This window comes from Coenobita brevimanus, chromosome 62 (assembly GCF_032717465.1).
Source record: "Coenobita brevimanus isolate Jiangsu-jjx chromosome 62, ASM3271746v2, whole genome shotgun sequence".
Taxonomy (NCBI): Eukaryota; Metazoa; Arthropoda; class Malacostraca; order Decapoda; family Coenobitidae; genus Coenobita; species Coenobita brevimanus.
In genome coordinates, this window is record NC_137015.1 from 40,638,618 (window position 1) to 40,660,277 (window position 21,660).

Below are 21,660 nucleotides of genomic sequence, written 5' to 3' on the forward strand. Positions count from 1 at the left end.
ATCAACATTACTACCACACCTTTCAATTCCTTCCCATCTCTCTCTCTCCGTCCCACTTCCTCCTCCCTTCTCTCCCTCCCTCCTTCACTCTCTCTTCTCCCGTCTGTCCCTCCCTTTCCTTCCTCCCTCTTTCCCTCCCTCCCTCCCTCCTTCCCTCCCTCTTACTAAAATTTAAATTCCATCTCAAATATTAAAACGCTCAAGGTGAGAGAGAGAGAGAGAGAGAGAGAGAGAGAGAGAGAGAGAGAGAGAGAGAAGGCAGGAAAATAGGAAAAATAAGGAAGAAGTATTCGAGGGAGGGAGGGAAAGTGAAGGAACGAAGAGAAAGAGAGAGAGGGAAGGAAAGAGGTGAGAGGGAGAGTGAAGTAGAGAAAATGAAGGAAGAAGGAACGAAGGAAGGAAAGGAGGATGACGGGAAGGAAGGAAAGAAAGAAGGAGGGGAGTGAAAGAATGGAGGAAGGCAGAAGGCACAAAGGAAGGATGGAAATAAGGGAGAAAGAAGGAAGGAAAGAGGTGAAGGAATGAAGGAGTGAATGAATGAAGGAAGACAGAAGGCTGGAAGGAATCAAAGAAAGCGGAGTGAAGGAAGGAAGGAAGGAGTGAAGGAAGTTGAAGGAGGGTAGGAGTGAAGGAAGGAAGGAAGGAGTGAAGGAAGTTGGAGGGTAGGAGTGAAGGAAGGAAGGAAGGAGTGAAGGAAGTTGAAGGAGGGTAGGAGTGAAGGAAGGAAGGAAGGAGTGAAGGAAGGAGGGAAGGAGTGAAGGAAGGTGAAGGAGGGTAGGAGTGAAGGAAGGAGTGAAGGAAGGTGAAGGAGGGTAGGAGTGAAGGAAGGTGAAGGAGGGTAGGAGTGAAGGAAGGTGAAGGAGGGGTAAGGAGCAATTTCAGTGTTTAACAGAAAAACCGCCTTATAAAAAATGCCTTGCGGGCGGAATGAGTTGAAGGAGGAGGGAGGGAGGGAGGAGGGAATGAAGGAAGGAAGGAGGGAAGAATGGCAGGAAGGAAGGAAGGAATGACAAAAGAAAGGAGGGAAGAAAGGAAGAAGGAAATGAATGAATGAAGAAAGGAAGGAGGGAAGGAATGAAGGCAGGAAGGAAGGAAGGAATGACAAAAGAAAGGAGGGAAGGAAGGAAGGAGGAAATGAATGAATGAATGGAGGAAGGAAGGAAGGAAGGAGGGAGGGAATGAAGGAAGGAGAAATGATGGAAAGAAGGAAGAAGGGGAAAAAACAAACAGAAAAACAAGAAAAAATCACGCAGACAAAAACACACACACACAGGGAAATAAAACATGCCAAAACACCAAATAAAACACGCCAAAAAAACACGGGGGGTGAATGAAGTGAAGGAGGGAGGGAGTGAGAGCAAACAGGGCCGTGAGTGTGTTTGCTGTGGGTAAACAAACACGGCTCCACTTGATGATCCCCACACAGCCGCTGTTTGCCCACGCTTGGTTGCTGTTTGGTGGTGTTTGGATGGTCTGGCTGTGTGTGTGTGAGGCGGGAATGGATGTGAGTGCAAGGTGTTTGGATGTGAGTGTGGATGGATGTGTTTGGCGGTGTTTGGATGTGAGTGAGGTGGATGGATGTGTTTGGCGGTGTTTGGACGTCCGTGAAAGGTGTTTGGATGTGAGTGAGGTGGATGGATGTGCTTGGCGGTGTTTGGATTCAGTGTAAGGTGTCTGGCGGTGTTTGGATGTCAGTGTATTTGGGTGTGTCATGTGGACTGATGTTTGGATGTGAGTTTGAGGTGTTTGGATGTGTTTGTACGTCAGTGTGAGGAGTTTGGATGTGTTTGGATGTCACTGTGAGGAGTTTGGATGTGTTTGGCGGAGTTTGGTTGTCTGGATCATTGATGTTTAGATGTTTCCCGGTGTTTGGATATGTTTGTCTGGTGTCCGGATGTTTGCTGTTTGTATACTAATGTACGGTGAATGGATGTGTTTGGTGGTACGTAATTGATGTTTGGATGTTTGGTGTTTGGATGTGCTTGCCTACTGATTGAATGTTTACCTGGCGTTTGAATGTTTACTTGGTGTGTGGACGTGCTTACCCCGTGACTGAATTTCTACCTGGTGTTTGGTCATGTTTGGATATGAGTCAGGAAGTGTTTGGATATGCTTTTTTTGGCGGTGCTTGGATGTCTGCCTGGGTGAATATGTGATGAGTCAGGCGGTGTTTGAAAATGCATATCCGTGTTTGCCTGCTGTTTGACGGTGTTTGGAAGCATTAGGCTGTCAAGCGGTGTGTGTGTGTGTGTGTGTGTGTGTGTGTGTGTGTTTGGAATAAGTTTTTTTGTCTTGCAGTAATTTGGCTTTTTTCACTGGTGTTTTTTGCTAGTAATTAACGGTGTGTGTGTGTGTGTGTGTGTGTGTGTGTGTGTGTGTGTGTGTGTGTGTGTGTGTGTGTGTGTGTGTGTGTGTGTGTGTGTGTGTGTGTGTGTGTGAGAGAGAGAGAGAGAGAGAGAGAGAATGTGTGTAAAGATAATGAAATTGTGTGTGTGTGTGTGTGTGTGTGTGTGTGTGTGTGTGTGTGTGTGTGTGTGTGTGTGTGTGTGTGTGTGTGTGTGTGTGTGTGTGTGTGTGTGTGTGTGTGTGTGTGTGTGCTCGCTTCGTGTTTGTTTTTCCACCAACCTCCTCTTCCATTCTTTCCTCTTCTGATTTTACGTATTTTTTTTTTCTCTCTCTCTCTCTCTCTTCTCCACTCCATTAATTCTTTCGTTTCTCTCCGTCCCTTCCCCCCCCCTCTCCGTGTGTGTGTGTGTGTGTGTGTGTGTGTGTGTGTGTGTGTGTGTGTGTGTGTGTGTGTGTGTGTGTGTGTGTACATTAACAGAAGTGGTGGTGCTCCCTGCCCAATATTAAGTCCCTATGAACACCATATAAGGGAGGGAAGGAGGGAGGAAAGAAAAGAAATAGGGAAGGAGGGGAGGGAGAGTAGTGAGAGAAGGTAGGAAGGAGAGAAGAAAATGGGGAAGACAGGAAAGAAGGAAGGAAGGAAGGAAGGAAGGAAGGAAGGAAGGAGGGAGGGAGGGAGGGAGGGAAGAAAGGAAGGAGAGAGGGAGAGAGAGAGAGGGAAGGAAGGAAGGAAGGAAGGAAGAAGGGAAGAAAGGAAACAGGGAAAAAGGAAGGGAGGGAGAGAGGGGAGAGAAGGTAGGAAGGAGGGAGGGAAGAAAATGGGGAAGGAGGAGGGAAGGAGAAGGAGAGGAGGGAGGAAGGAGGGATGGAGGAAAGACTGGAGGGAGGAAGGAGGGATGGAGGGAAGACTAGAGGGAGGAAGGAGGGATGGAGGGAAGACTGGAGGGATGGAGGGAAGACTGGAGGGAGGAAGGAGGGATGGAGGGAAGACTGGAGGGAGGAAGGAGGGATAGAGGAAAGACTGGAGGGAGGAAGGAGGGATAGAGGAAAGACTGGAGGGAGGAAGGAGGGATGGAGGAAAGACTGGAGGGAGGAAGGAGGGATGGAGGAAAGACTGGAGGGAGGAAGGAGGGATGGAGGAAAGACTGGAGGGAGGAAGGAGGGATGGAGGAAAGACTGGAGGGAGGGAGGTAGGAGGGAGGGAGGAAAGACTGGAGGGAGGAAGGAGGGATGGAGGGAAGACTGGAGGGAGGAAGGAGGGATGGAGGAAAGACTGGAGGGAGGAAGGAGGGATGGAGGAAAGATTGGAGGGAAGAAGGAGGGATGGAGGAAAGAATGGAGGGAGGAAGGAGGGATGGAGGAAAGACTGGAGGGAGGAAGGAGGGATGGAGGAAAGACTGGAGGGAGGAAGGAGGGAACAGAATGAAGGGGCAAAGAACGAGGAAGAAGAGGGGGGAAGACAGACAGGAAGGGAGAGAGAGAGAGAGAGAGAGATGGGTGGAAGGGAGGAAGCAAGACAGGGAGAGGCACGGAATGAGGGAGAGAAGAGAGAGAGAGGAGGGGGATGGGAGGAGGAAGGGAGGAATTGATGAAGGACAGAAGGAGGGAGGGAAGGAAAGTGAAGGATGGAAGGAATGAGGGAGAGAAGAGAGAGGAAGGAGATGAATGGGATAGATGAAATAGGTGGGAAGGAAAGAGAGAGAGAGAGAGAGAGAGAGAGAGAGAGAGAGAGAGAGAGAGAGGAAGGGAGGGAGAAGACGCTGACAAACTCTGGAGGGAGGGAGACAAGAGACAGGCAGGAAAAAAAAAAAAAAAAAGGATGGAGGGGCAGGGAGACACGGAGGGAGGGAGTCTGGAGGGAGAGGAGAGAGGAAGGGAAGGAGGGAGAGAAGGTGGGAGGGAGGGAGGTAGGAGGGCTCTCAGCGGGGCAGCATTAAAGCACTTGTCCAATACAAACACTAGAATGCCAGCCTCGGAGGGGGTTGCTCTCTCTCTCTCTCACCATTTCTTGTCTCTCTCTCTCTCCCTCTTCTTTTTCTTCTAAATTCCTTATCTTTTCCTACTACTACTCTACTACTACTACTACTGTTGCTACTACTACTACTACTGTTGCTACTACTACTACAATACTACTACTACTGCTGCTACTACTACTACTACTACTCTCAAAAAAGCATGAACACAGTACACACTCCCCCCACCATTCCTTACACCTACACCTAATACACCCTTGCTACACTGAATAAAATTAAATCCCTCTATATCAATATATCCTAGAAATAAATCCAATAAACCCGTCAAAATCCTGCATAAATCTCCCTTAACTGCATAAATCTCCCTTAACTGCATAAATCTCCCTTAACTCCCTTCACTGCATAAATCTCCCTTAACTGCATAAATCTCCCATAACTCCCTTCACTGCATAAATCTCCCTTAACCGCTTAAATCTCCCTAACTCCCTTAACTGCATAAATCTCCCTTAACCGCTTAAATCTCCCTAACTCCCTTAACTGCATAAATCTCCCTTAACTCCCTTCACTGCATAAATCTCCCTTAACCGCTTAAATCTCCCTAACTCCCTTAACTGCATAAATCTCCCTTAACTCCCTTCACTGCATAAATCTCCCTTAACTGCATAAATCTCCCATAACTCCCTTCACTGCATAAATCTCCCATAACTCCCTTCACTGCATAAATCTCCCTTAACTCCATAAATCTCCCATAACTCCCTTCACTGCATAAATCTCCCATAACTCCCTTCACTGCATAAATCTCCCTTAACTCCATAAATCTCCCATAACTCCCTTAACTGCATAAATCTCCCATAACTCCCTTCACTGCATAAATCTCCCTTAACTCCCTTCACTGCATAAATCTCCCTTAACTCCCTTCACTGCATAAATCTCCCTTAACTCCCTTCACTGCATAAATCTCCCTTTAACTCCCTTCACTGCATAAATCGCCCTTAACTGCATAATTCTCCCTTAACAGCATAATTCTCCCTTAACAGCATAATTCTCCCTTCACTGCATAAATCTCCCTTCACTGCATAAATCTCCCTTAACCGCTTAAATCTCCCTAACTCCCTTAACTGCATAAATCTCCCTTAACCCCTTCAGATCGGCGATGTAAAACAAATCCTTGCTACCATCGAGCGATTATCCGGATTATCTAACATCCGTATTCTTGCTGATTATGGAAGTTCCCTAACACCTCTTCCATAGCGATTTATTTTTGGTTATGGCTGGTTAATACCCTTCAGTACGTTATTTACGAGTATGCAGGGTATGGCCATGCTAAAAGGATTTATGTAACACAGAGGAGGGCAGTAACGTGTAATAAGCAAAATAAATCGCTTAGGAAAAGGTGTTAGGGAGCTTCTTTAACTCGAAAATGCTGGCCTAAGTTAACCAGTCTGAAAGTATTCACACACACACACACACACACACACACACACACACACACACACACACACACACACACACACACACACACACTCCCAAAATCGACGGGGTAAGCTACTGAATAATAAATGAATCCTGAATTACTGTTGGGTCATAAAGGTAAAGCCATTAGGGTACAAATATGAATAACAATAACAGTGTTCATTAGGAAACCACTGAACACTAAGAAATTACTGAACACCTGAGAACACATTTTCTAAGGCAGTGTGTGTGTGTGTTCAGTATTTTAGAACAAGTGGTGTGTATAACAAGAACACTTCAGTATACGGACACTACACTGCACAATTTAGTATACCTCCCCTCTACACTCACTATAATTAACACTATAATTAATTTCAGAGTGTATAAATCACCCCAAGTTACTCCGTTGCAAGTGTAAAAATGTTGACCATCTTGAGATATGACACACATCCCTATACCTGTACTGACACCTAATTAAATGACACCTTTACACACTAATTTTGTCACCTGAAGCTGTCCCACCTGCCTATCATGCCCGGTGCAGGTGCTCCCACACACTCCATTAACTTAGCTCTAGTCTTGGAAACTCTACATGTGTTTCATTTTTTAATGTCCTGATCAATCAACAGAAATGAGGTAAAAAGTTACATGTGGTGATTAATAAAAACATAAATCTTTGTACCTGAGCTACGAGGCACCCCCCATACCTATGATGTTTTAAAGCCACCTGTACCTGTAGGTTAAGTGGAACATGCAGTGTGGTGTGGTGTGGCCAGAGTGTACTGTAGGCAGCAGGTGTCAACTCACCAGACAGTCCAGCTGGGACACAGGTGTTTTGGACCCCGGCTGGCTGATGTCCCACACCTTGACGCAGCCCTTGCCGCCGGTGTACACGTACTTGGTGGGGTTGCTGATGGTGACGGCGCACACTACCTCGCCGTGGTGTAGGGTGTTGATCTGGCGCGCGTGGCGGGGGATGCCCGGTGCCAGCAGGGCGTCGGGGGGGAATGGCACCGGCGCCAGCTGCCCCTCGCCGTTCACGTGGAAACTGTACGCCCTGAGACACAACAGGGGTCAGTAACGACTGTCACCGTAACAGTGCTGCCCTGCCCGCCCCCCCTCCCCCCTCACAGTAAGCCTAAAGGGGGCCAGCGGGCGGGCAGGGCAGCGGGGAATATGTCACTGGTCACTGCAACACTGGCATGGGGGGGAGGGGGTACTCACGGCTTGCCGCCTTGCAGCGCGTGCAGCGACGCCGCGCGTCCGTGCATGTCCAGGGACGACGGTGGGGCCGCCTGTGGATGCGCCGGCGGTCGCGGGTACGGGTACGGCGCGCCCGAGCCTGCGGCAGCGACGGCAGCAGCAGCGGCAGCGGCGGCGGCTGCGGCAGCTTCAGGCAGGGGGTAGCCAGGGGGGTAGGACGCCACGCCTGGCAGTGGGGCCGTCTTGCCCACGGGTTTGACAGCCGCACCCGAGGACGTGGGTGTGGGCGTCTTACTGTTGGGCGTGGCAGGCTTCTCCTCCTTCCGGGCCTGCGGCGTGGACGACGACGACCCCGAACTGCGCGGGCTGCGGGGCAGAACAGCTGGGTCAGAGGGGCGGCGGGGTGAGCCATGCTGCAGGGGTGGCGGAGTGAACACTGCGCCGCCACCACCACAGCGTCCAGTGGCGGCGGTGTTCCCTCCACCACCACACCAGCAGGGGGGGGGGGAGACAAACACACGAGGAGGAAGTAACAAAATAAAAAATAAATAAATAAACGTTTCGTAATAACTGGGTTTATGGCGATTATACCAAACTGGAGTAAAGTACTATTAATTTTAACTCTCTTTCCCTAACACAAACATATATCTTTAGCGCATCTTAGTGTTCTTGTGTTTTTATCCAATATTTCCTTTCAACCAGCTTATTGGTGGCTAAATGGCCGAAGAACACAATCCTACGGCGCTACATCCACTTCACAGCACTTCTTCGTGACTAGCACCATATTCTAGTGTTAATGATATTCAAGATGCGTAGATGCCAATGTTATAGCAAAATAGGAACTTTATAATTTAGTTTAACCCCAAAAGAGAACAGAACACCAGAACAGAGAACAGAACAGAACACAAGAGCAGAACACAGAGCAGAACACTAGAACAGAACACAAGAGAAGAACACAACAGAACAGGAACAGAATAGAACAGAACAGAACAGGAACAGAACACAAGAACAGAGAACAGAACAGAACACCAGAACAAAACAGAACACAAAAACAAAACTGAACACAGGAACAGAACAGACCAGAACCAAGAGAACAGAACACCAGAGCAGAACACAGAACACACCTGACGGAGCCCAGTGGGGGGGTCTTCTTGGCGACGCCGTTCTCTCTCGGTGAGGTGGTTCCGTTGACGGCGGGGCTGACCGAGTCCTGGGGGTGAAGGGGTGGTGGTGAGATAGATAGATGGATAGATAGATAGATAGATGGACTGAGATAGACAGATGGATAGATAGATTCAGACAGATGGATAGATAGATACAGGTGGATGGATAGATAGATAGATGGACTGAGATAGACAGATGGATAGATAGATTCATAGATAGATGGAGAGATAGATACAGGTGGATGGATAGATAGATAGATGGACTGAGATAGACAGATGGATAGATAGATTCATAGATAGATGGAGAGATAGATACAGGTGGATGGATAGATAGATAGATGGACTGAGATAGACAGATGGATAGATAGATTCATACAGATAGATGGATAGATAGATACAGGTGGATGGATAGATAGATAGATGGACTGAGATAGACAGATGGATAGATAGATTCATACAGATAGATGGATAGATAGATACAGGTGGATGGATAGATAGATAGATGGACTGAGATAGACAGATGGATAGATAGATTCATACAGATAGATGGATAGATAGATACAGGTGGATGGATAGATAGATAGATGGACTGAGATAGACAGATGGATAGATAGATTCATACAGATAGATGGATAGACAGATATAGGTGGATGGATAGATAGATAGATGGATAGATATAGGTGGATGGATAGATGGATGGTAGGTACACATGGGTAGATAGGATAGATGGCTGGTAGGTAGACATCGTGGTGTGATAGATAGATGGATAGATAGATAGATGGACTGAGACAGATTTAAGTGGATGGATAGATGGATGGTAGGTTGACGTATAGATAGATAGATAGATAGATGGATGGATGGTAGGATGGATGGTAGGTAGACAGATAGGTATGGAGAGAGAGAGAGAGAGAGAGAGAGAGATGGACACGGAGGGAGGGAGAGGGAGAAAGGGAAGGAATGAAGGAAGTGAAAGACAGCAAGAAGGGTGAAGGAAGGAAGGAAGGAAGGGAGGGAAAGAAAATATAGGGAGGAAGGGAGAGAAATGTGAAAGAAATGGAAGAAAGCTCTCTCTCTCTCTTTCTCGCTCTCTCTCTCTCTCTCTCTAAGGACCCAGCTAATGAATTCCAAAGATTGGGCCTCTGTTTAAATTCCATTAGAGAGAGAGAGAGAGAGAGAGAGAGAGAGAGAGAGAGGGAGGGAGAGAGAGAGGGAGAGAGAAATTAAATCTACAATTCAATCATTCATTTTCTATTCACTAACTTTCCCTACCTTCTCTTTCCCCTCCTTCCCTCCTTCCTTCCTTCCCTCCCTTCCTTAAACCAGCTTCTATCTATCTATGTATCTATCGCCAGGCGCCTCAATCCCACAAAGGGGTAGCCACAAACAAATCACCTCCATGTCACACACCTTCACGCTGCCCTCCCTCCAACTCACAACCCCTCCACCTCATCCTCTATTCCCTTCCCACACGGGCGCAGCTCCTTCACATTCCCTAGTCAAATGAGTTATTAGAAATTGGGTTTGTTAGGAACTGGACCTTCTAACATTAGGTGTAGTGTAGCGGCAATCCTAGGTAGTTAGAGTCACAGGAGGTCAGTTAGATTGTTAGGTTAGGGCTGATGAGGAGAGGTTAGGTTAGAAGCACTGGTCTGTTAGGGACTGGGTCTTCTAACATTAGGTGTAGTGGTAATTCAAGGTCGTTAGAATCACAAGTCACTTAGATTGTTAGTTTAGGTTGTTAGATTTGGAAGGCGGGAACTTGAGTCACCGCCACGGACGTCCAGGCAGCGTCCTTAAATACCCAAGTACGTTAGTCCCTTGTACGGTACATTTTTTGAAGTTTAAAATGAAAAAAACGGTTATGTGGGTTTCAGCTAATGGCCGAACGACGTCAGATTGGAGGGTAATTTTGACTAGTAACCAAGGAGACTCATTCCTGCCTCATACCCAAAACTCCTCAAATTCCATGCAACCACAACAAGGTTCAATTTGACTAGTAACCAAGGAGACTCATTTTTGCCTCATACCTACGACTCCTCAAATTTTGTCACGAGATCCCTAACCTCTTTCAGTTCAGTTCAAGGCCAAATGCTGTCACATTAGATAATTTTGACTAGTAACCAAGGAGACTCATTCCTAAGACTCCTGAAATATCACACAACCACAACTACATATTCAAGGTGTATGATTGGCCCAGTTCCCTCAGGTGAAAGTAAACCAACAATATTTTTATTTTCCTTAATATTTGGCACATTTTTTTCTGCTTTGGGACTCACTTTGCGTCTCTGTGTGTTTACCAGGAAATATCCAAAGAACGTGAATTGCGTCTTTGTGCCCGGGAGGGTTAATGAGAGAAGGCAGGACAGGTGGAATTTCTGCGCCCATGTACCATTCTTTTGGCAAATTTTCAAAACCCTCTTCCTTACTGATCTGTTCCTGATTCTGCCCCGTACTAACACCTCTTCCTTACCAATTTGTTCCTGATTCTGCCCTGTACTAACACCTCTTCCTTGCCAATTTGTTCCTGATTCTGCCCCGTTACTATATTCTTGTGTTATCCAGGCTATCTAGGAAGCTTACTAACACCTCTTCCTTATTTATTCCTGACTCTGCTCCATTACCATATTGCGCTATTCATGTAATCTGTGTCAATATTGAGAAGACTAGCAAGCCCGGGGATATTCATTAGTTTGGAAAATAAATCGCTAAGGAAGAGGTGTTAGGGAGTCTCCTTACCCTACAAGACTACAGGCCCAGGTCTTCATTTGGTACATATCCCTCACTATGATTTTTTTGTTTGCACAATTATAAGTTTTAGATGGCCAGCAGACCTATTCCTGACCACTAAGCCCACAAAACAGCCATGCTATGTACATGAGCATCTCTCTAAGGTACATCACTACACTCACCAACTACCACTACACTCACCTACACCCACTTATACCTCATACTCATCCAAACCACCAATAAAAGTATTCCACTGCTTAGGTCTTCATTCACCACCACCACCTAACTCCACCACATCCACTACCACCACCTGACCCACTGCATCCACCACCACCACCTAACCCACTGCATCCACTACCATCACCTACCTCACTACATCCACCACCACCACCTACCTCACTACAACCACTGCCACTTTCAACCACCTGTGTTATCCTCTACAACTAACCCCTCCACCACCACCACCACTTAACCACTACATCCACCACACCACCACCACCACAATAACCCACCTGCGTATCATCCACCACCACCTCCTGCTCTGCTTTCGCGGCCTCCCTCTCCTGTCACACACAAACACAACATCAGCTACGTCATGCTTACTTAGTACACGAAAAGGATGGCAGGGTAACAAGTCTGTCCGAAAAGAAATCAAACTTTTAAAACAGCGCACCAACTAGCCAGCTTAGTGTGATCGCGACGGGAGCACTGGGTAGTGGTGATTTTGAGCTTTTGTCTACCACTAACTGCACCACACCTCGTCACTTAGTCACTGAGGTACATGTGCTTCAGTGAAAGTGTGTTTAGTGCACCTTGCACTTTGTTGCAAGCTGAATGACGAAGGATCTTGAAGAGCCACGTGTCTGCGTAAAGTTCTGTTTCAAATTGGGATAAACTTTTATGGATATTTTTTAGATGTTAAACAAGTCGATGTGGAGGGTTGTTTATGCCATACGCAATGTCACAAAAGGTTCCAGCGGTTCAGGTTGAGAAGAGCGTCCACCAAAGACAATCCCAAAGTTGGACAGCCTTCCATATCAAAGGGACGATGATCATGTTGAGAAAGTGTGTACTGTGATCTGTGAAAATCGTTGCCTGACTGTCTGTGAAGTTTCCAAACAAGTAGGCATTTGTAAAGGTCATGTCACATGACTAACTGAAAAACTGATGATGCATCATGCTGGCACAAAATTTGTGCTGCGTCTGCTGACAGATGAGCAAAAAGAGAACCGAGTCCGTCAGTCACAAGCTGTTTGATTGGCAGAATGCTGATAAAAACTTTCCAAAAAATGCCATAACTGGTGATGAATCCTGAGTGTACAGCTATGGTGCTGAACCAACAAGGCAGTCGTCACAGTGGATTGAAGCATCGTCACTGCCACCAAAAAAAAAGCATTTCAGCGTTGCTAAAGTGTGATGTTGATGGTCTTTTTTTATTTGAAAAGCGTCATCCATCAAGAGTTTGCACCACGTGGTCTGCCAGTCAATAAAAAGTTTTACTTGGACATCCTCAATCATTTGAGGGAGGCAGTGTGAAGGAAGAGGCCTGAGGTGTGGACAAACAAAACCTGGATGCTGCCTCATGACACTGCACCTCCTCACGCATCATTCTTATTGATGACTTTTTGGTGATGCGCGAAATTCCTCTTGTCCCCCAGCCGGCCTACTCTCCAGATTTGCCCCCTGTGGGCTCTCCTGTCCCCAAATTGAAATCCACCCACAAAGGTTGCGGATTTCAGATGATAGAAGAAAATTCACCAAGCGCACTAAACACATGTTCACTCAAGCGTGTGTACCACGATGACTATGTGATGTGGTGTGGTGCGTCTGGTGTTAGACTACCGCCCAAAGTCGTCGCAACACACCACCCCTGTCACCATCACGCTCCGCCAGCTAGTTGGTGCGCTATTTTAAAAGTTCGGTTTCTTTCTGGACAGACCCCGTACATGACAAGGCTAGCAAGGTACATGTCAAGGCTAGCAAGGTACATGACAAGGCTAGCAAGGTACATGACAAGGCTAGCAAGGTACATGTCAAGGCTAGCAAGGTACATGTCAAGGCTAGCAAGGTACATGTCAAGGCTAGCAAGGTACATGACAAGGCTAGCAAGGTACATGTCAAGGCTAGCAAGGTACATGTCAAGGCTAGCAAGGTACATGACAAGGCTAGCAAGGTACATGTCAAGGCTAGCAAGGTACATGTCAAGGCTAGCAAGGTACATGTCAAGGCTAGCAAGGTACATGTCAAGGCTAGCAAGGTACATGTCAAGGCTAGCAAGGTACATGTCAAGGCTAGCAAGGTACATGTCAAGGCTAGCAAGGTACATGTCAAGGCTAGCAAGGTACATGTCAAGGCTAGTCAGAAGGGATTACGGAATCAGGCAAAGAAAATGCTGGCAGAAAATGGCCACTGGGACAAAACACACAGGCCTGTCTCCTCGTGGGTAAAAGAAGCTCCCTAACACCTCTTCCCTGGCTATTTATTTTTGGATATGGCCGGTTAATATCCTTTTGTACGTTGTTTATGCAGCGTATGGCAATAACAGAATTACTCACGTAACACGAAGATGGACAGTAAGGTGTAATACGCAATATAAATAGCTTAGGAAAAGATGTTAGGGAGCTTCCTTACCCAATGAGAATACCGGCCTGAGGGACCTGTATGGGAGAGCACACCCATGCATGCCTGAACAATCTGTACCGTTAACAAGGGTGATACGCTGTTACCACCGTTCTCTGTCTGTCTGATTATAGCGGTGACTTTAACGCACAGTTCAGCACTGGATAACAAAGTTACACACACCTGAGCACATTTAGTCACCTGTAACAGTGATGGCAGAGAAGCCTACGCTTCCAGCCCATCTGTCTGTCCAAGCAGGGCACACATTCCTAACTGGGGATATCCATACACCTCTGGGGTAAGGCAACCCAAATTTGGGAGTATAGGACTGAGTCACTTATATATATATATATATATATATATATATATCATTTTTCCACAATACACACTGCCTTCCACACGGAGTTTTTACACAGCCAACCTTTACACCTATACACACTGCTGTGTGGCTCAGGTCAAAGTGTCTTGGTATGACTGAAATATGAGTGTCTTTTGTTCACTTTCTGAAGCCTGACAAAGGCTGGGGGAATCTCCAGCCATACATGAGGGTAATTTTTTAGTAAAATCAATATCATAACTGAATAGGGAGGCTGCCACAGATCAAGCAGCATGGAAGGCCACCATAAGGCGGCCAAGGCATGCATGCACACTGGAGTCTTTATCAACGATACAATACCATACGACATGATATGATAGTCATTCATTCATTGCCAGACGCCATGTATCCCAGACGGGGTGGCCAATGGCTTAAAGTTAATTGTTTTACAGGGAGGGGCACTAATCCTCCACCAACCCCACTTGACACGTAGGGATGCCAACAGCATCTGGTGTTCCCAGGCGGTCACCCATCCAAGTACTAACCAGACCCAACATAGTCAAGGAATAATATTAAATTAGTGATAAACGAGATGTCACAGAGCCTGATATACACAAGGGAATGCTGGCCACGGATTCCCGTCGGCTGAGGAAGCTCCCTAACACCTTTCCCTAAGCAATTCATTTTACTTATTATTCCTTACTGTCCTCTTCTGTCATATAAATTATTCAAAAACCATCACAGTCTGCATACATGACACACAGATATCAACTTGCCATATCCAAAAATAAATCGCTAAGGAAAAGGTGTTAGGGAGCTTCCTTGGCCCACGAGACTCCCCTGGTCTTCCAACAGCTGTGGTTTGTCCCTAAGTGGCCAATTAGGAGTCATTAGAGGCAACAACTAGCAATAATAGTCCACTAGCATCAATAGTAATGATACTCAACTGGCAATAGTAATAATAGTATAAAAGAACTGCTAGTAGATAGTAATAATAATAATAACTAGCAAAAGAAATACTAGTAATAATAGTATCATTGAAAGGAAATGCCAGCTAAAACAGTAGTAATAGTAATAAGTTTGATAATAAAATAATTGCTAGCAGACAGTAATAATAATAACTAGCAAAGGAAATACTAGCAGTAATAATAGTATGATTGAAAGGCCAGTGATAGTTAAAATAGTAATAGTAATAACAGCCATAAAATATAGCAGCAATAGTACTGTAATAAGTCTAATGATAAAAAATGCTAGCACATAATAATAATAATAATAACTAGCAAATGAAATACTAGTCATAATATTATAACTAAAGGAAATGCTAGCTATAATAATAATAATAATAATAATAATAGCAATAATAGCGACATATGCAATAGTAGTAATAGTAATAGCCATAACAATCATTATATTACTAGCATTAATAATAGTAGTAAATAGGTAACAATATCACTACATATACTAGCAGTTATAATAAGAGTATAATTAAACAAATACTCAAATGAAAATAATAATAATAATAATAATAATAATAATAATAATAATAATGAATAAGAATAGAAGAATAGTAATAAAAAAATAAAAATAAGAAATAAATAATAATAATAATACGGTAACAAGATTTAAATACCAATATATCATCGTACTGAAGGGGTTACGGAGACAGTGACTACTTAGAATTACTTAAGCTATTTATATCTACTTACACAGCTGCCACATCTACTAAAATTAATGATCGTAGGGCACAGACGAAAAACGAATACAAATACAGGATTCTCTCTCTCAACATACATCAAGGCAGATCCATTCATCATCATCATCACCACCACCACCATCATCATTATCATTATCACCACCACCACTACCACAATCACCATCATCACCACTACCACCGCCATCATCAACATCACCAACACCATCATCATCATCACCCTAACCCATTTCAATTACCCACTCATTTCACTTACTGTACAACTAAATAACCCAGCCTATTCACTATGTATAACCATTCTTCATCTCATACATAATACGGGGTGAATCTGCTAATACATGATCCATACACGTCCTTCATACATGCCCATACATTCACTTATACAGAAATCAGGTATACATTCATGCAATCATTCATTATTCACGTAACTCTTCCTAACACGGCTCTAAAATATTCACAAGTGATTTATACATAAGGTATATACACTGCTACACATTGATACATGCGCTTATTCATAACTCCCCAAGGAAATATATATACATATAAACCTACATGTATAAAGTTACACATACATACATCCACATAGTATAAAATTACACATACATACATACACAGTTCAGAATATACACACAGATTCATATAATTCTAGAGCATATTTGGGCCTATGCATAAAATTATACATGCATACACACACAAAATATACACGCATACGGATTCATACAATTTCTAGTGCACATTGGCGCCAAGATCTTAAAAGACTACACACATACGTACACAGCTAATTCCTACATACCCACCTATCCAGACATACAGGTACATACATAAATACAATCATACACAAAGCTAACTCCTACATACCCAGCTAAGTATACGAAGCTATGTATATATAAGATTATTCCTTCAACAGACATACTAAACGAAAGCTAAAAGACAGCTACAAAGAGGAAGAAGCTAAATAATGGCGTGATGGAAAGCTAAACACGAGGCTACACCAGACAGAAGTTAAGAGACAGACAGGAAAGCTAAAAGACAGGCAGGAAAGCTAAGAGACAGGCAGGAAAACTAAGAGACAGGCAGGAAAGCTAAGAGACAGGCAGGAAAACTAAGAGACAGGCAGGAAAGCTAGTAACAGGAAGGAAAGCAAAGAGAAGCAGGAAAACTAAGAGACAGGCAGGAAAGCTAAGAAACAGGTAGGAAAGCTAAAAAAAAAAGGCAGGAAAACTAAAGACAGGCAGGAAAGCTAAGAGACAGGTAGGAAAGCTAAGAGACAGGTAGGAAAGCTAACACACAAAGCTAAAGACAGAGAAGCTAACATAGAAAAAATATAACACAGACGCTATCATAGAAAGGGTACCCAGAAGAAAGTTAAAGTTAAATCTAAAAGCTAAGAGATAAAGCTAAGCCCGAGGGAGCTAAAGAGAAATAAGACAATGACAAGAAAGCAAGAAAAACGAGAGAAAGAGAGAGAGAGAGAGAGAGAGAGAGAGAGAGAGAGAGAGGAAGCAGGTACCGTAAATAACAAAAAATAAGAAGCCAGGTAACAGGTGAGAAAGACAAATTTATAAAGAAAAGACAGCTAAGACAATCCAATTTCCTGTAGTTACGCAAGTCAGAAAAACAAAAACAATGGTGGGGCACTCAGTGGAGCCCATCTCTCCGACAAGAGCACCGTAATTTCCAAACCACTCTTCATAATGGGTTAGTGTTTTCCGGATCCGGAATCTGTCATACGATCCGGACTGGCACCCAAAGTTGATCGATTGTTCCCTGAGACACGGGCTATCGACCCACTAAATTTGGTCCACATCTCTCTTTTAGTTTTTGAGTAATCCTGGTGACAGACAAACAAATTAACAGAAACGGGTGAAAACGTACTTTGTCGGAGAGAATAAAGAGTAAACAAGCAAAGGGGGACGCTGAGTAAGCAAGTAAATAAACAAATAAATAAAATGAGCAAGAAATGTGGGAGAAAACTGCCCTCCCCCCCCAAAAAAAAAGCAAGACAAAAAGAAGCGACCCACAGAAAACGCAAATTATTGAGGATTATACAGAATTATAGAAAATTATAGAGAAAAGACTGAAAATTAGAGAAAAGCTTTAAAGGGTAACTCACTTGACAAAACACGTATACCAGAACCCAAGCAAAGAATGGCAGAAAAACAAGCAAGAAGACGACCAAACAAGCAAGTAACGTTAAGGGAAAACAAGCAAGAAAGAGAGAAGACACAGAAAACGAGAACTGGGGCAAATGCTTGAAGGGGTGACTCAACACGTGGGTCCTGTCGCTCGATAAATATAAAGACGAAAAAGAAAAATAAGCCAGAAACCAAGCAAAGAATGGCAGAAAAACAAGCAGGAAAAACAAGAACACACACGGAAAACAAGCAAGAAAGAGAGAAGACACAGAAAACGAGAAGTGGAGAAAATGCTTGAAGGGGTAACTCACATGCGGGTCCTCTCGCTTGATCTTCTTGGTGTCGGGTTCTGGGGAGCGACTGCGGTATTTGTCACCCGCCCCGGGGGAGATACTGCTGCGCTGGAGGCAAGAATGAGAGACTGACTAGGAGAGGGGAGAATAGACTGACTAGGAGAGTGTAGGAGGTGAAGAGACTGACTAGGAGAGTGTAGGAGGTGAAGAGATTGACTAGGAGAGTGTAGGAGTGAGGTGAAGAGACTGACTAGGAGAGTGTAGGAGTGAGGTGAAGAGATTGACTAGGAGAGTGTAGGTGAAGAGACTGACTAGGAGAGTGTAGGAGGTGAAGAGATTGACTAGGAGAGTGTAGGAGTGAGGTGAAGAGATTGACTAGGAGAGTGTAGGAGGTGAAGAGACTGACTAGGAGAGTGTAGGAGTGAGGTGAAGAGACTGACTAGTAGAGTGTAGGAGTGAGGTGAAGAGATTGACTAGGAGAGTGTAGGAGTGAGGTGAAGAGATTGACTAGGAGAGTGTAGGAGTGAGGTGAAGAGATTGACTAGGAGAGTGTAGGAGTGAGGTGAAGAGATTGACTAGGAGAGTGTAGGAGTGAGGTGAAGAGATTGACTAGGAGAGTGTAGGAGTGAGGTGAAGAGATTGACTAGGAGAGTGTAGGAGTGAGGTGAAGAGATTGACTAGGAGAGAGGTGGCGTAGACTAGGAGGGTGAAAAGTGAGGTGGAGACAGGATGAGATGGAGAGATGGGGTGGATATAAGAGGGTGTGTGACTAAGAAAAGGCAGCCGGATGGAGGAGGAGGAGGAGGAGGAGGAGGAGGAGGAGGAGGAGGAGGAGATAGACAGGGCAAAGAAGTATACGAGAGGGAGGGAGGAGGGGTTGGAGAAATGGCAGCCAAATGACGAAGAGAACAGGGTGACATGGAGGCGCTTAATTTGTGGCCACCCCAGGCAGGATTATGGCGTCTGAGAATAAAAAATATAAGACAAATAAAGGAAATAAATAATGAAATGAAGATAATGTCAAGGCAATAATTAGCATGAGATGAATAACTGATGAAATGAGTGAATGAGTGAAAAATGAAAGGGAGGGGTTAACTCTCTCTCTCTCTCTCTCTCTCAGCCTGCAAGTGACAACCATTATCTAAGGAAACGAAGGAGGAAGGAAGGAGAGGAGGGAAGGAAGGAGAGGAGGGAAGGAAGGAGAGGAGGGAAGGAAGGAGAGGAGGGAAGGAAGAAGGATGGAAAGAATGGAAGAAGGAAAATGGATGGATACAGAAGGAAGGAACGACAGGGAGGGAACGAGAAAAGGAAGGAAGGGAGGATGGAAGGAAAGACGGAGGGAAGGAACACACACACACACATACACACACACACACACACACACATACACACACACACACACACACACACACACATACACACAGACTAGGGGTCAAATACTTACATGTCTTTCTGCTGTGTGGAGGGGACGCGGAGGGAAGCCACATGAAAGGGAGAGAAAAACCGTTAGTAATGATGGAATTCAAAACTGGACCACGTGTCAGTGTTTACAGTATTATCACTAATGTAAACAAAGACACGTGGCAATGTTTATGATTACAATAACAACCTACTTTGCCTGGCCACGTGGGACTATTATTATTATTATTATTATTACAATTATTATTAGTAGTTGTTTTGTTAGTCTTAATAATGAGAGAGAGAGAGAGAGAGAGAGAGAGAGAGAGAGAGAGAATGGGAAGAGACTCAAGGGGGGAGGGAAGGAGGAAGGGGGAGGGAGAAACGAGTGGGTATGAGAGGGGGTGGCGGAGTGGGGAAGGAGGGGTGGAAACATGAGTGGATAAGGAAGGCAGGAGGGAGGGAGGGAGTTAGGAAGGAGGGTAAGAGGAAGGAAGGAAGGAAAGAGGGAAGCGAGGAATAGAGGGAATATGATGGAGAGAAGGGAGGGAGAAATTACTGAATAAGACAGGGAGGCAGGAAGAAAAGGAAAGAGAGGGAAGGATAGAAAGAGATGAAACGGAGGAGGGAGGAAGAAAGAGATGAAAGGGTGGGAGGGAGAAAGAGATGAACAGATAGGAGGGATGAAGTGAGGCTGAGAGGAGAGAGAGAGAGAGAGAGAGAGAGAGAGAGAGAGATGAGTGGATAAGAGAGGAGGGGGAGGACTGGAGGGGGGGAAGGAGGAGGAGGACTGAAGAGAGGAGAGGACTTGAGAGAGAGGGGGGGAGGAGGGAGAGAGGGAGTGTTGATGTTATGTACTCAGGATGAAGTGACAGATAAGAGGAGGCTTGTGTGTGTGTGTGTGTGTGTGTGTGTGTGTGTGTGTGTGTGTGTGTGTGTGTGTGTGTGTGTGTGTGAGACAGAGAGAGAGAGAGAGAGAGAGAGAGAGTGGTGGGGGGTCGCAGTGTCCACTTAACAAGAGCACTGAAGAAAATAAGTGGTTGTTAAGGAGCAGCCATTGTTCCTCTCTCTCTCTCTCTCCTTCCTTCGTCTTCCGTCTCTCCCGTTTCGTCCCAGTTCTTCCTTCTTTCCTTCGACCCTTCCTTCCTCCCCCCCCCCTCTCTCTCTCCACCCCTCAAGTTTGTCAAGATGAAGTGAAGGAGGACGAGAGTGAGAGTGTGGAGAGGTGGAAAGGAGGGTAAGAGGCGAGAGAGAGAGAGAGAGAGAGAGAGAGAGAGAGAGAGAGAGAGAGAGAGAGAGAGAGAGAATCTTCACCATTAGAAGTCAATGGCCAATTACAACTAGGGGTCATTTCAAAATCTCTCTCTCTCTCTCAACAATATCGTTATAATTATTATTTTGGAAGGATTTATTTGGACTAAGACATTATTATTATTATTATTATTATTATTATTATATTAGGTACAATCAGAAAGCGCAAAAAATAAACAAATAAATCAATAAATCCGTACTGACCAGGTGGGAAGGGGGAGCGGTCGTAGGGGGGTCTGCTGCCCCCGCCTGCTGACGAGGAGGAGGGGGCTCTGGGGGGCACGTCCTCCTCGGGGGTGTCGTGCCCGGGGTGAGAGGAGGAGTGTCGCGGCGAGGGGGTGGAGCCGGGGTGACGGGACCCCAGCACACCTGTGGGAGGGGATAGGGCAGGTGTGATAATGAGTGTTTGTTACCTTATCTGACCTAATTAATGTAATCTAACTCAATTTAATCTAACTCAGTGTAATCTAACAATGTATTCTAATCTCACTTAATGTAATCTAATCTAACTTAATGTAATCCAATCTAACTTAATGTAATTTAATGTAACTTAATGTAATCCAATCTAACTTAATGTAACCTAAATCTAACTCATTGTAACTTAATGAAATTTAATGTAATCTAATCTAACTTAATGTAACCTAATCTAAATCTAATGTAATCTAACTTAATGTAATCTAATCTAAATCTAATGTAATCTAAATGTAATCTAATCTGACTTAATGTAATCTAATCAAACAATGGAGACTGAGCAGGTAAAAGTGAGGTAATTAGTTTTAGGGGAAAGGTGAGATGATGTTAGGTAAATATCTTCTCTAATCTAAGTACACCTAAGGACGGATATGGAGAGAAAGGATGAGGTGATAAGATTTTTGTACCTACCTCAACATAAAATAATCTAATTTCACCTAACCTCCCTCCTTCCTATCTCCCGCTCTCTCTCTCTCTCTCTCTCACACACACACACACACACACACACACACACACAGGCCTCAGAGGACGTGTCAATATTG

At 44.9% G+C, this 21,660-nt stretch overlaps 1 protein-coding gene across 1 annotated transcript in view; it reads right to left on the minus strand.

Annotated features, from left to right (window-relative positions):
• The window catches only part of LOC145404078 (protein groucho-like), a 52,213-nt gene that overhangs the window by 7,272 nt on the left and 23,281 nt on the right, over positions 1–21,660 (minus strand). The window contains exons 10-15 of the mRNA XM_080275684.1: positions 19,383–19,393; positions 17,957–18,046; positions 11,377–11,427; positions 8,099–8,184; positions 6,996–7,340; positions 6,579–6,828 (exon numbers count right to left, since the gene is read on the minus strand). Of these exons, the coding sequence (XP_080131810.1) occupies positions 6,579–6,828; positions 6,996–7,340; positions 8,099–8,184; positions 11,377–11,427; positions 17,957–18,046; positions 19,383–19,393 (833 nt within the window). The remainder of the gene's footprint in view (positions 1–6,578; positions 6,829–6,995; positions 7,341–8,098; positions 8,185–11,376; positions 11,428–17,956; positions 18,047–19,382; positions 19,394–21,660) is intronic.